Source organism: Papio anubis, chromosome 4 (genome assembly GCF_008728515.1).
Source record: "Papio anubis isolate 15944 chromosome 4, Panubis1.0, whole genome shotgun sequence".
Classification (NCBI taxonomy): domain Eukaryota; kingdom Metazoa; phylum Chordata; class Mammalia; order Primates; family Cercopithecidae; genus Papio; species Papio anubis.
Window position 1 is genome coordinate 56,447,674 of NC_044979.1, and position 14,261 is coordinate 56,461,934.

Genomic DNA, 14,261 nt, shown 5'->3' on the forward strand with positions numbered 1-14,261 from the left:
TCTTGGGCTTACAGGCATGAACCACTACACCTGGCAACATGACTTTCTTTTTTTAATGTATGTAAGATGTATATACATAGGTCTTATTGATCTAAGATATCATCAATTCTAAGACACAATTATTAATGTATATTAACAGTAAAAAAATCACTGCCAATTATAAGGGGAAAATGTCATTTGTAAAAAGCCATTGGTGGTAAGATACATACCAATCTCAGAGCTGTCACATTGAGTTTAAAAAGTGTGTTTTAGATTTGATGAAAAACTAAATGCTGTTTTTATTCTTGGGGAACATCAGTTTCCGCGTTTGCACCACTGCCTATCATATCATGAAATTTTATAATTTATAGCTACTGAAAAATTGAAAGCAGGAAGCCAGCATTCTTAGAGTAAAATAATATGAACGATTGATACACATTTACTAGACATTTTTTATTAAGTTATGTTTTATAGTAGATTACTTCATTATAAGCATTACATAAAATTCAGTGATTACTGACCTAGTTAAGCTACCTCTGAATGTGAAAGTACAAGTATAGGTGCACCTACTTTAAATTATGTGATAGAAATATTTTCATTTATTCAAATAATATTTGAAGTTCAGTTAGGTTTTGCAAAATTACTCATTTGAATGTGTTAAGAAATCATGTAAATTCTGCCTTTGACTTTGGGGGAATGAACATGAGATTTGTTTATTCTTGGGGGACAGTTTGTATTCTAGAAGGGGGGTTAATTGTATAATATATTTTAGCTAAGAGAAATCAGTTTAAGATAACCAGCTTTTCTTAATCTAACCTTTTGGCTTATTTCTGTCATCTGGTCATTCTCATGATACAAATAATACAAAGCTAAATACATAATACATAGGTAACACATTAATATGTAATACAAAGCTAAATATACATAGTACGTATGCACATATATGTATACATTATATATAATACATAAAACAAAGCTAAATTTGTGTTATGGATTTAGGAGTGTAATGGAAAATACCCCTTTAAAAGGAAAAGCACAAGACTGAATTAGTCAAGAAAATACTAAATGTTTGCAATAAGTGTCATGGCCGGATGTAGTGGCTTAGTGCTTTGGGAGGCTGAGGCAGGATGATTGCTTGAGCCCAGAAGCTTGAGGCTTTAGTAAGCAATGATTGCTCTACTGCACTCCAGCCTGGGTGACATAGTAGACCCTATCTTTTTTAAAAAAAGAATATAGGTATCATTTTAATATGGGTGATACAGGATATTTTGAAACCTAATTTTTGGAATTTCATTATATAAGTATGGGTTTCTACATAGTAGAAGCTACTTTTGAATCCTTAGGCAGTTTTTCTACTCTAAGTTTTTTGTTTACATTAGATTCTTCTAAAGGCCTTATAGTCATAGTACTTATTTCATAAGACAACTATCAATTTATTCCTCTAAGGGACTTGTTATCTGCATTCACATTTGTTATAAAAAGGAAATGAGATTTTTCAAACTTAGAGATTTATTTTTTATTATTTACATAATTAAAATATTTTTTCAGTGGAGTCAAAGCACTGAAGATAGTTTTCTTATTCACTTGGTTTGATTGTAATGCTTATAATTAATGAAGTAAAAGGGCTACTTTTATTCATGGGCCAGGAAAGTAGCTTGCTGGTGGAGATGTGGGAATCAGTTAACAACTTGGTTCATTAAAACAAATTTTTTCTGTGTTTAGTTCAGTGGTTAGTTGACCATTTAATTAAGTAGAATTGACCAGTTAAAAATAAACAATATGTTTAATTATAGAATTAAAAGATAAAGAAATTACTTTCACTTGACTTCTTATAAGTTAGTTAAAATAATTTCCTGTTCAATCATAAATCCATTTGTATAGGAAGGCTTTTTATCAAAAAATAAATTGACCATTAAATATTTTTAGACAATGAAAACAATATGTTAACTGTAATGACTTAGAAAACACATCCATAAAAGCAAGAAAATTATTTTGCTTTCCACTAGTTCCACTGGAGATATAACCATTGTTAAAACTCGAGAATGTGTCCTTTCAGTGTGTGTGTGTGTACATACAGTATTGTTTTGTTTTGTTTGATGGAGTTTTGCTCTTGTTGCCCAGGCTGGAGTGCAATGGCACAGTCTCGGCTCACTGCAACCTCTGCCTCAACTATTTTAAACAACAGTGTAAAAGCTCAGTGTCCACTTTATTTTTTGTTTTTAATTTACTTTAGTGGCCATCTTATTGTTAAATCTTTGAGCACATCTGCAATTATTAGGATAAATTTATTACTGGATAAATATCCAGAAGTGAGATTTCTTGGTCAAAGATATAAACTTTTAAAATATTTTAATGAATATTTTTTAATGTGTTATCCAGAAAATTGATGCTACTTAATTCTACCGCTGGCAGTATGTGAGAGTACCTATTTCCCTATACCTTTCCCAATACTGGGTGTTCTCTTTTCATTTTTATTTTTTTATTTTATTTTATTTTATTTTTGAGACGGAGTCTTGTGTTGTCACCCTGGCTGGAGTGCAGTGGCGCAATCTCAGCTCACTGCAACCTCCTCCTCCCGAGTTCACGTGATTCTCCTGCCTCAGCCTCCCGAGTACTGGGATTACAGGCACACACCACCACACCTGGCTAATTTTTGGTATTTTTAGTAGAGACTGGGTTTCACTATGTTGGCCAGACTGGTCTCGAACTCCTGACCTCATGATCCGCCCGCCTCCGCCTCCCAAAGTGCTGGGATTACAGGTGTGAGCCTCTGTACCTGGCCTTTGTTTGCTTTTTAAATGCCTCTGTGACAGACAAGGGTTTTGGTGGGGTTTTTTTGTTTGCTTGTTTGTTTGTTTTTGAGACAGAGTCTTGCACTATCGCCCAGGCTGGAGTGCGATGATGCAATCTCGGCTCACTGCAATCTTGGCTCACTGCAACCTCCGCTTCCTGGGTTCAAGCAAATCTCCTGCCTCAGCTTCCCGAGTAGCAGGGATTACAGGCATGCACTACCACGCCCGGTTAATTTTGTATTTTTAGTAGAGTTGGGGTTTCTCCATGTTGGTCAGGCTGGTCTTGAACTCCTGACCTCAGATAATCCACCCGCCTCGGCCTCCCAAAGTGCTGGGATTACAGGCGTGAACCACTTTGCCCAGCCTCATCTTTTAATAATTATACAAATTCTTTATATATTGAGGACATTAACTTTTAGTCATGTTGTAAGTACCATGGTTTTTCCTGTCTTCTGCCTGTTTGACATACGTAAGTTTCATTTTGTCATGTCAGATTTTTTAATGGTTTTTGTCCATTGAGTTATTATACATAGAAAGTCTTTCCCTAACACAATAGTGTATATATTTTGCATATGTTTTTAGTACTTTCATAGATTTACTTTTTAACATTTATTATTGGATAAATATCCAATATATTTATATCCTATATATATATTTTTTATCCACCTGGAATTTTTTTACGGTTAAGGTATGTGATCAGAATTTAATTTTTTGCTCTTCATTGATAGCTAACTTTTCCTTTGCCACTTATTGAATGGTCTCATCTCCTCTGGAGAATTCACTGTTATGTAAGAAATGTTACGTGTACTCAGATCTGTTCCTGAACTTTCTGTGGTGTTTCATTGATCTGGTTATCTGTATCTTTATATTATACTTTTAACTATCAAATTTTAGATATATATAATTTATCCCAGTAACTCAACTAAAATTCTGTAAATGTTTTGATGCACAGAATTCACAAGTATCAACAACTAATAATTAATATAATTGATGATGTTTATTATTGAGGTTTTAAAAATCATTTTAGGTTGCTTATAGTGTACTTTTATCAGGAATTTTAGGTTACATGTTTAACAAACCACTGATAGGTATACATTTCAATATATGCATTAAAATGCTACACAACTTTGTGGGGTTGTTTTGCCAAAAATTATTCTGGTGATGTCAGTAACATCTTATAATTACTCATAGTGATTTTCAATTCTAAGATGCATAAGCCTTTCTCTAGTTGAGAAGCAGTTACTTTAAAATACTTTTGTCATGTGTTTGTTTGTTTGTTTCTTTTTTTTTTTTTTTTTTTTGAGACGGAGTCTTGCTCTGTCACCCAAGCTGGAGTACAATGGCATGATCTCAGCTCACTGCAGTCTCTACCTCCCAGGTTCAAGTGATTCTCCTGCCTCAGCCTCCCAAGTAGCTGGGATTACAGGCGCCCGCCACCACGCCCGGCTAATTTTTTTTGTATTTTCAGTAGAGACAGGATTTCACCACGTTGGCTAGGTTTGTCTCGAACTCCTGACCTCAGGTGATCTGGCCTCCCAATGTGTTGGGATTACAGGCGTGAGCCACTGAACCCAGCCTGTCATGTTTTAAAATAAAAAAAACCTATAGTATGTTACTGTACATTCCCCAGTTTCCATTAGTTTTTTGGGATATGAGAGCATATCATTGTCTTGTTCTTTTCATGAAATCAGTGCTGTTGCTCAATCCATTTTCTACGGCTTATAGCATTCTTCACCTTTCCTACACATTCTATAGATTGAAATGATGTACCGTTTCCTCCTGTACTCTAAAACAAGAGCCTTTTTTTTTTTTGAGTTGGAGTTTTGCTGTTGCTGCCCAGGCTGGAGTGCAATGGCACGATCTTGGGTCACTGCAACCTCCACTTCCCCAGTTTAAGTGATTCTCCTGCCTCAGCCTCCCGAGTAGCTGGGATTACATGTGTCCGCCACCACACCCAGCTAATTATGTGTTTTTAGTAGAGATAGGGTTTCACCATGTTGGCCAGGGTGGTCTCAAACTCCTGACCTCAAGTGATCCACCGGCCTCAGCCTCCCAAAGTGCTGAGATTACAGGTGTGAGCCACTGCACCCAGCCACAAGAACCATCTCGAGCATAGAATAAATATGTCTCTGTAAGACGTTGTTAGCTAGTCACGTTTTCTGATGTAGCATTAGACTTCCAGAGTGACGACTTAGTAGCTATTCTGTGAGTCACTTACTCTTGGAAGTTCCGTAAATTAATTTTTGTTTTTCTTTTTGAGATGGAGTCTCACTCTGTTACCCAGGCTGGAGTGCATTTGTGCCATCATGGCTCACTGCAGGCTCGACCTCTCAAGCTCAAGCAATCCTTCTGCCTTGGCCTCCCAAATGCTGGGACAACAGGCATGAACCACTGCGCCCAACCCCTTAAATGAAATGTTTAAAAGATAGACAATAGGCCCTCCTTATTCAAGACTTCACTGTCCTCAGTTTCAGTTACTCGTAGTTCAAAAATATCAAATGGAAAATTTCAGAAGTAAGCAATTTGTAAGTTTTAAATGCTGTACCTTTCTGAGAAGCATAGGGAAGTATGTCCTGCTTGAGAGATAAATCATCCCACGGTCCAGTGTGTACACACTGTAGACTCTACCAGCCCATTAGTCACATAGTAGATACTGCAGTTATCAGATGGACTGTCATGGTGTCCCAGTGCTTATGTTCACATAACCCTTATTTTACTTATAATGGCCCAAACCTCAAGAGAGTGAGGTAGTGAGTAGTGGTAGATTGTTATAATTGTTCTAATGTATTATTAGTTATTGTTGTTAATCTCTTGTTGTGCCTGATTTATAAATTAAACTTTATCATAGGCATGTACGTATAGGAAAAATCATAGTGTGTATGTATACGTATTCTATGTTACCAATGTTGCCGTGAACACACTATAAGTTGTATTTTGTTTACTAAGTAGAATTTTGTCAAATTTCTTTTCGTTTCTGAATGTTAACATGTCCATCCACATTTATTTTATAGTTGTTTTATCACAAAAATCAATTTTTTTTTCAAACTTTATATCCTTAGTGCAGGCTGTGGAAGAACAGGTGCCATTTGTGCCATAGATTATACGTGGAATTTACTAAAAGCTGGGGTAAGAATACTTTTTTGTAGCATTATGTCCAATTTATCTATTACGATTTTCAAACAATTATTAATTGTAGTAAATTATAGTGCGTATTTTATTATACATGTTATTTTTTCCAAAGTAATTTTATTAAGTAAGAAATAAAGGCAGTGAAGTCCAGGCACGATGGCTCATGCCTGTAATCCCAGCACTTTGGGAGACCAAGGCGGGAGGATCGCTTGAGCCCAGCAGCTCGAGACCAGCCTGGGCAACATAGGGAGACCTCCATCTCTAAAAATAATTTTAAAATAAAAATGATTTAAAAAAAGAAATAAAGATAGAAAAAAAGTATAATTGCTGCATATTGCCTTGATGTGATGCATTGGTCAACAGTGTAAGAGTGTCCTAGGTGAGTGAATACTTGCATTAGGATATAAACTGTTACTGACCTTTCCAATACTGAATTTTCATTGCCTTTTTTTCTTCCTTTTTTTTTTTGTTTTTTTTTTTGAGATGGAGTTTCACTCTTATTGCCCAGACTGGAGTGCAATGGCGCGATCTCAGCTCACTGCAGCCTCCGCCTCCTGGGTTGAAGCGATTCTCCTGCTTCAGCCTCCCTAGTAGCTGGGATTATAGGTGCCTGCCATTACACCCAGCTAATGTCTTATATTTTTGATACAGAGTTTCACCATGTTGGCCAGGCTGATCTCGAACTCCTGACCTTAGGTGATCCACTCACCTCAGCCTTTCAAAGTGCTGGGATTACAGGCGTGAGCCACCGCGCCCGGCCCATTGCCTTTTATATTTATTCTAGTTATAAGTGTATTTCATTCAGTACGTATTTATGCCTTCTGGAGACGTTATAGTATTGTAGTCTGTGAATGCTGACTTTAGCCAAACTGCCCAGATTATAATTCTGGCTTTCTCATTTACTAGCTGTGGGATCTTGGTCAAAATACTAATCCCATACTGTCTCTATTTCTTCATCAGAAAATAGGGGTCATAGTAGTAATGCATAAGAATTAAATAAATTAACTTTTGTGAAGTTCTTCAGAACTATGTCTGGTAAATAGTAAGTACTCAGTTTATTGTTAGTGTTGATTACTGTTGCTGTTGTGATTGTTTTCTTACTACTGCTTTTTCCAAGAAATAGTGTTTGATACTGTGGATGATACAGAGATAAATAAGATACAGCGTTCATGATAGATTTGAAAAACAAGTCTCTTCATTATGTACACATTTGATTATTTTGCTGGTTCCATAATGTGTTCACTTCTAGAGAGACGCCTTTAATATAGCTTTATAGTTTCCATGAATCGTTCATCTTTGTCTTGTACAAAGTAGAATTAATAAAATGTTTCTTTTTTCTTTTTCTTCCTTCTTCCCCTTATTTCTCTTTTTTCCCTGCCATCTCTCCATTTTTTATTGTTACAAGGAAATATTTACATGTTAAACAGTTCCTTAAAATGCCCTCTGGGGTTAAATATTTTTTCCTCAAAAACTATAATCATCTAATTCTCAAATGAAAATGCTTAAGTGAACAAAATTTAACTGAAATTCTATCGCATTTTAACATAAAAGTCAAAGATTAAAATTGGAATGGGAAGGGACACGTAAATGCATGCTAGCAAACAAAACAAATATCTGGTCATTTTAAAAGTTGTGTATTTTGGCCAGGTGCCATGGCTTATGCCATAATCCCAGCACTTTCGGAGGCCGAGGTGGGCGGATCACCTGACGTCAGGAGTTTGAGACCAGCCTGGCCAACATGGTGAAATCCCATCTCTACTAAAAATACAAAAATTAGCCAGGCATGGTGGCCAGTGCCTGTAGTCCCAGTTACTTGGCAGGCTGAGGCAGGAGAATTGCTTGAACCTGGGAGGCAGAGGTTGCAGTGAGCTGAGATTGCGCCACTGCACTGCAGCCTGGGTGACAGAGCAAGACTCCGTCTCAAAAAATAAAATAAAAGTTGTGTATTTTGAACATAGTTCTCTTTTTTTTTTTTTTGAGATGGAATCTCCCTCTGTCGCCCAGGCTGGAGTGCAGTGGTGTGATCTCGGCTCACTGCAACCTCCAACTCTAAGGTTCAAGTGATTCTCCTGCCTTAGTCTCCCAAGTAGCTGGGATTACATGCATTCGGCACCATGCCTGGCTAATTTTTGTATTTTTAGTAGAGATGGGGTTTCACCATGTTTCAGGCTTGTCTCAAACTCCTGACCTCAGGTGATCTGCCTGCCTTGGCCTCTCAAAGTGCTGGAATTACAGGCATGAGCCACCGCACCCGGCCTAGGTTAAATCTTCATGTAAAAATCTTATGATGTATGTAAGAACTTCCAAGCAGCAAACCTGGAAACCATTTTTAACCCTTCCATCTTAACCATTCCAAAATATTCTTGTTGATAACCGTTCTGATGTTTCTGCTTCTGTAAACCACCAGTTTCTCACTCTTTTAGACTGTCCTCTTCGCTGATAGAAAAATTGTGTGAATATCAGATCTTCTCATGTCAACGTTGCCCATTGCAGTAGTCCCAATTCCATATGCACAAAAGAACTGTTTAGGTTGTTTCATAATTAGTTCCCCAAGATGGAGCCAAAGGATCTATATTTTTACCTAGGTCTTTTAGCTGGTCCTTATATAGCCAATCCAGGAGATACTGGCCTATAGAATAAATTCAATCTCTTTTTTATGTTCACAGTTTGATCCCAAATGTCCTTATTTTCTCTCCTCCTTTGAGTACTTTCTCCTTCTTTTAGTCTTAGGCTTTATTTACATCAAACTTCTCAATTCCCAATATAGATTATACATTCAGTCTGCTGTGCTTATGTATATTTCCTTCACTTTTTATGGGATAACCTTCTTTTGATATCCAGCTATGTTGTAACTCCACACACTCATCAGTTAGCCATAGCCTCTTTATTTCCTGTATACTGCAGTCATACTTTGGCTGGACATACCTGTCTCCCCAGCTTGAATGCTGAGGGTCAAGAACAGTTTTGTTTCTACAGTGCCACGCACAGTGTCTGAGATACATTAAGTGGTGTTCAATAAATGTTTGCAGTAAACTACCAGGTATTTAAGTTTTATGTGATAAGCTGAAGAATATTTTACTATTTTCTGAATAGATGTACAAAGTTTATGTATTAAATTTTCTGTTTTAGAAAATACCAGAGGAATTTAATGTCTTTAATTTAATACAAGAAATGAGAACACAAAGGCATTCTGCAGTACAAACAAAGGTATAGTTGTTTCCCTTTATAAACTGCTGTTTTATAAATGCTTTCTTCTTTTTTAAAATGTTTTCTTCTTTTTATTTTTTAATCATTTTTCTCCCTTGTAGGAGCAATATGAGCTTGTTCATAGAGCTATTGCCCAACTGTTTGAAAAACAGCTACAACTATATGAAATTCATGGAGCTCAGAAAATTGCTGATGGAGTGGTAGGTGTTATTGGCCTATACATTTTAGGAAACTTTTACTTTTTGTTAAGATGTTATATTTAGCTTTTTTTTTTGTCATCTTGTGTTTTGTCTCAGGACACTTAACATTTTTACTTAAACTCATTTCCTTCTTATTTGTATCTCTATTATGATGGCTATTTAATGACTCCAATATAAGATAAATTATGTTCTAAATGAAATAAAGTTAGGAAAGATCTCATGTCAAAAATCATATAATTCATTAACATTTTACTTTTTTTAAAAAATTGCATTGTTCTCTTTACTCTTCCCTTCCACCCCCACCTAAGTAATTCTGCATTGATTCTACTTGAATTTTATTTTGTATAAAGTGTTTTCGTTATTTGTGTTTATGCTTTTCTTTTCTTTTCTTTTCTTTTCTTTTCTTTTCTTTTCTTTTTTTTTTTTTTTTTTGAGATGGAGTTTCACTCTTGTTACCCAGGCTGGAGTGCGATGGCGTGATCTCGGCTCACTGCAACCTCCAACTCCCAGGTTCAAATGATTCTCCTGCCTCCGCCTCCTGAGTAGCCGGGATTACAGGCGCGCGCCGCCATGCCCAGCTAATTTTTGTATTTTTACTAGAGGTGGGGTTTCGCCATGTTGACCAGGCTGGTCTCGATTTCCAGACCTCAGGTGATCTGCCCGCCTTAACCTCCCAATGTGCTGGGATTACAGGCATGAGCCAACATTCCTGGCCTTGTGTATATGCTTTTCAGTTAAGCAGAATTCAAAAGAGCCACCGTTAACTCCCTTTTGTTGTGTTGTAATTCAGTGTTATTTTAGCCTTATAGCATCTTATTGGATATTCAACTTCTAGACCTGACAAAAATACTGTATTCTTTTAGTGTTCTCTTTTCTGCCTTTGTTTTCTAACCAATTGTCTTATTTCCCTTCCATATATCACCACCTTGTCCCTGAAGGTGCTGAGCTTTTTTTTTTTTCTTGTAGAATTTTACATCTTTATCATTGAGTCTATAACTATTACATTGTTAAACCGAGTATGAGAAAATAAATTGCAAAATTTATAACCTTCATTTTCCTTTTCTCCCTTTAAGTGGTTTTGTCAGTTCCCAGAATATTTGTTTGAACTTCCTTGGTTTTCCAAATGAGAGATTTATTACCAAATGCTGATCTCAGTTTGTTAAGATAATCTAATATTGGTCCATGAGTTTTAGGAAATATGCATTTCTTTTATTAGCCAAGTGACAATTTCAGGTTTTTAAGTTTTATGTGACCTCATTCTTATTCCTTCATTAACATAGGAATTATTGTGCAAGGAAACCTCCTACAATGCCTTTAGCTTAATTAAATCCTGTTATGACATGTTCTGAATCTAGCCAAATATTTTATAATGTAGAATCTAATGTGTTTTTTGTTTTTTTGTGTTGTTTTTGTTTTTGTTTTTTTGTTTTTTTGGGTTTTTTTGAGACGGAGTCTCGCTCTGTCGCCCAGGCTGGAGTGCAGTGGCCAGATCTCAGCTCACTGCAAGCTCCGCCTCCCGGGTTCATGCCATTCTCCTGCCTCAGCTTCCCGAGTACCTGGGACTATAGGCGCCCGCCACCTCGCCCGGCTAGTTTTTTGTATTTTTTAGTAGAGACGGGGTTCCACCGTGTTAGCCAGGATGGTCTCGATCTCCTGACCTTGTGATCCGCCCATCTCGGCCTCCCAAAGTGCTGGGATTACAGGCATGAGCCACCGCGCCCGGCCTGGTTTTTTTTTTTTTTGTGACGAAGTCTCACTCTGTCACTGAGGCAGGAGTGCAGTGGCGCAATCTCTGCTAACAGCAACCTCTGCCTCCCAGGTTCAAGCAATTCTCCTGCCTCAGCCTCCTGAATAGCTGGGATTACAGGCATGCATCACCACACCCAGCTAATTTTTGTATTTTTAGTAGAGATTGGGTTTTGCCATGTTGGCCAGGCTGGTCTCAAACTCCCGACCTCAGGTGATCCACCTGTCTCAGCCTCCCAAAGTGCTAGGATTATAGGTGTCAGCTACTGCGCCTGGCCATTTATAATATTTTGTATAATTTAATCTAAGTTGAGATATTTAATATTTCAAAAAACTGAGTAGGCTATAAACACTTTTCTTTAATTTTGGGGGTTTTTGTTGTTGTTGTTGTTGTTTTTGAGGTGGAGTCTCACTCTGTTGCCCAGGATGGAGTGCAGTAGCGTAGTCTCGGCTCACTGCAACCTCTGCCTCCCAGGTTCATGTGATTTTCCTGCCTCAGCCTCCCAAGTAGCTGAGATTACAGGCGCTCACCACCATGCTCAGCTGATTTTTGTGTTTTTAGTAGTGATGGGGTTTCACCATATTGGCCAGGCTGGTCTTGAACGCCTGACCTCAAGTGATCCACCCACCTCAGCCTCCCAAAGTGCTGGGATTGCAGGCATGAGCCACTGTACCCAGCATCTTTAAACTTTAATTGAAAAGTATTTGTTTTATTCCATGAATTCAAGATTAATTTCAAAGCTAAAGTTTTTGTATCTGGAAATACAGGTTTTTAGGCTGGGTGCGGTGGCTCATGCCTGGAACCCCAGCACTTTGGGAGGCCAAAGCAGGCAGGATCACCTGAGACCAGCCTGGCCAACATGGCAAAACCCCATTTCTACCAAAAATACAAAAAAGATTAGCCTCCCAGACTGACGGGTACACCACCTTGCCGAGTTAATTTTTTTATAGAGACGAGATTTTACTATGTTGCCCAGCCTGGTCTCAAACCCTCAGACTCAAGCAATCCATCCACCTCAGCCTCCCAAAGTGCAGGAATTATAGGAGAAAGTTCTTTTATTGCAGTATTCAGTATTTAGGTTTTATTTTGTTTCGTTTTGTTTGAGACAAAGTCTCACTGTTTTGCCCAGGCCAGAGTGCAGTGGAACAATCACAGCTCACTGAGCCCTCAACCTCCCGGGCTCAAGCTTTCCTCCTGCCTCAGCTTCCCAAGTAACTGAGACTACAGGCACGTACTACCACACCTAGCTAATTTTTTAAAAAAATTTTTTGTAGAAATGTCTCACTATGTGCCACGGTGGTCTCGAGCTCCTGGGTTCAAACAATCCTCCTCACACCTCAGCCTCCCAAAGCACTGAGATTACAGGCATGAGCCATTGTGCCCAGCCATTGTTTTTTTTTTTTTTTTTAAAGCTTTTAACTATATTTAAATAATCTCCAGAAAATATGTGATAAATATTGCATCACCTTTTCTTCTTTTTCTCATTAGATCCAAGTCTGATCTTTGTAAGGTTTTATTCCATTAAATCAATCATTTTTTAATACCCTGAAATCTATACTAGCATTATAATTCTATCATAGGCTCTTTCTGTCTGACAGGTCAGAGCTTTACAGGAATATAACAAGAAAGTCGTACTTTGTAGGAGATGAGATGAAATAATACCCATAGTAGATAAAGTAGTTATTTCAAAGTAGTTACTTCAAACCTACTTTCTTGCTCATTGCATGGTACATAGTAGACATAAACTAAATGTTTGAGAGAAATATCTCCATAGATGAATGGATAAATAGTAAAAAAACAGATAGAAGATGGATTATCATTCCAGATAACTTTTTAATACTTTCCTCTTAAGAAATCATGTTTTCTGTCAACTTGTAAATATAGGTGACTCTTTTTAGAGGATGGCTGTCTGTGGTTGCAGACCATTAATCTTAAAGAAAATGTGGAATCTGAAAAATTGAGAAAAATCATCTTAGAACTGTGTGGTGGAATAAAATGACTTGAAAGGTGTATTTACTATTTAGAAGCTATGCTGTGAGAAGTAAAAATAAGTCCCCACTTACTACTTTTCTGACAGTTTAGTTAATAGGTAAAAGTTCTGTTTAAATGTTCTGTGTTCCAGAATTATTTTTGTAAAAATCTTAGTTTGATATACTAGTTGGTTATTTAAGACTTCAAAATAAATAGTATTTTTTAGAGATATTTACAACTACAGTGACTTCCTGGAATGAGAGATCTAAAGAGAAAATTTGTTCTGTAAGCCTGTATCATATTGCCTGAGGATTTAGAAGTACCTTAATACACAAACATCTGTTAAGTTGTTTATCATGCCTTTTTATCTTATATATAAAGGACACCATTACAAGAATTGTTGGCCGGGCGCGGTGGCTCAAGCCTGTAATCCCAGCACTTTGGGAGGCCGAGACGCTGGGATCACGAGGTCAGGAGATCGAGACCATCCTGGCTAACATGGTGGAACCCCGTCTCTACTAAAAAATACAAAAAACTAGCCGGGCGAGGTGGCAGGCACCTGTAGTCTCAGCTACTCGGGAGGCTGAGGCAGGAGAATGGCAGAGCTTGCAGTGAGCTGAGATCTGGCCACTGCACTCCAGCCTGGGTGACAGAGCCAGACTCCATCTCAAAAAAAAAAAAAGAATTGTCAACACCAGTATTTCAGTTCTAGAATGATTAAGTAATAGCATTCGTAATTTGTGTTATGGTCCTTTTATTGTGTTTGTATAGTACATTTTAGATGTGATAATGAATTCTGGATTTTTTTTTTCCCTAAAATATAATTTTTTTATTTTTAAAGCACCCTGATTTATTATTTATTTTCTTCTGCAGCTGGTAATATTCTTAAATATTAGATGATTTGTTTCTTAATGTTTTTGTAGCCTTTCAAAAAGCTGCTATATGGAAAATAATAGTACACAAGATAACTTTACAAAGTTCTGTTTAAAACAAGAGAACACAGGCTGGGGCTGTGGTTCATTTCATGCCTATAATCCCAGCTCTTTGGGATGCCAGGGCAGGAGAATTGCTTGAGACCAGGAGTTTGAGACCTGCCAGGGCAGCATAGCGAAACCCCATCTATACAAAACATTTTTTTTTTAATTACCTGGGTATGGTAACACGTGCTTGTAGTCCTAGCTACTTGGGAGACTGAGATAGAAGCATTGCTTGAGCCCGGGAGTTCAAGGCTGCAGA

The 14,261-nt window shown here is 37.4% G+C and overlaps 1 protein-coding gene across 5 annotated transcripts in view; it reads left to right on the forward strand.

The window, feature by feature from the left end:
* Positions 1-14,261, forward strand: part of PTPN12 (protein tyrosine phosphatase non-receptor type 12) — a 105,093-nt gene that overhangs the window by 64,732 nt on the left and 26,100 nt on the right. For all 5 annotated transcript variants that reach the window (XM_009203558.2, XM_003896407.4, XM_021936134.2 and 2 more), the window contains exons 9-11: positions 5,831-5,897; positions 9,030-9,107; positions 9,209-9,307. In XM_009203558.2, coding sequence (XP_009201822.1) covers positions 5,831-5,897; positions 9,030-9,107; positions 9,209-9,307 — 244 coding nt within the window. The remainder of the gene's footprint in view (positions 1-5,830; positions 5,898-9,029; positions 9,108-9,208; positions 9,308-14,261) is intronic.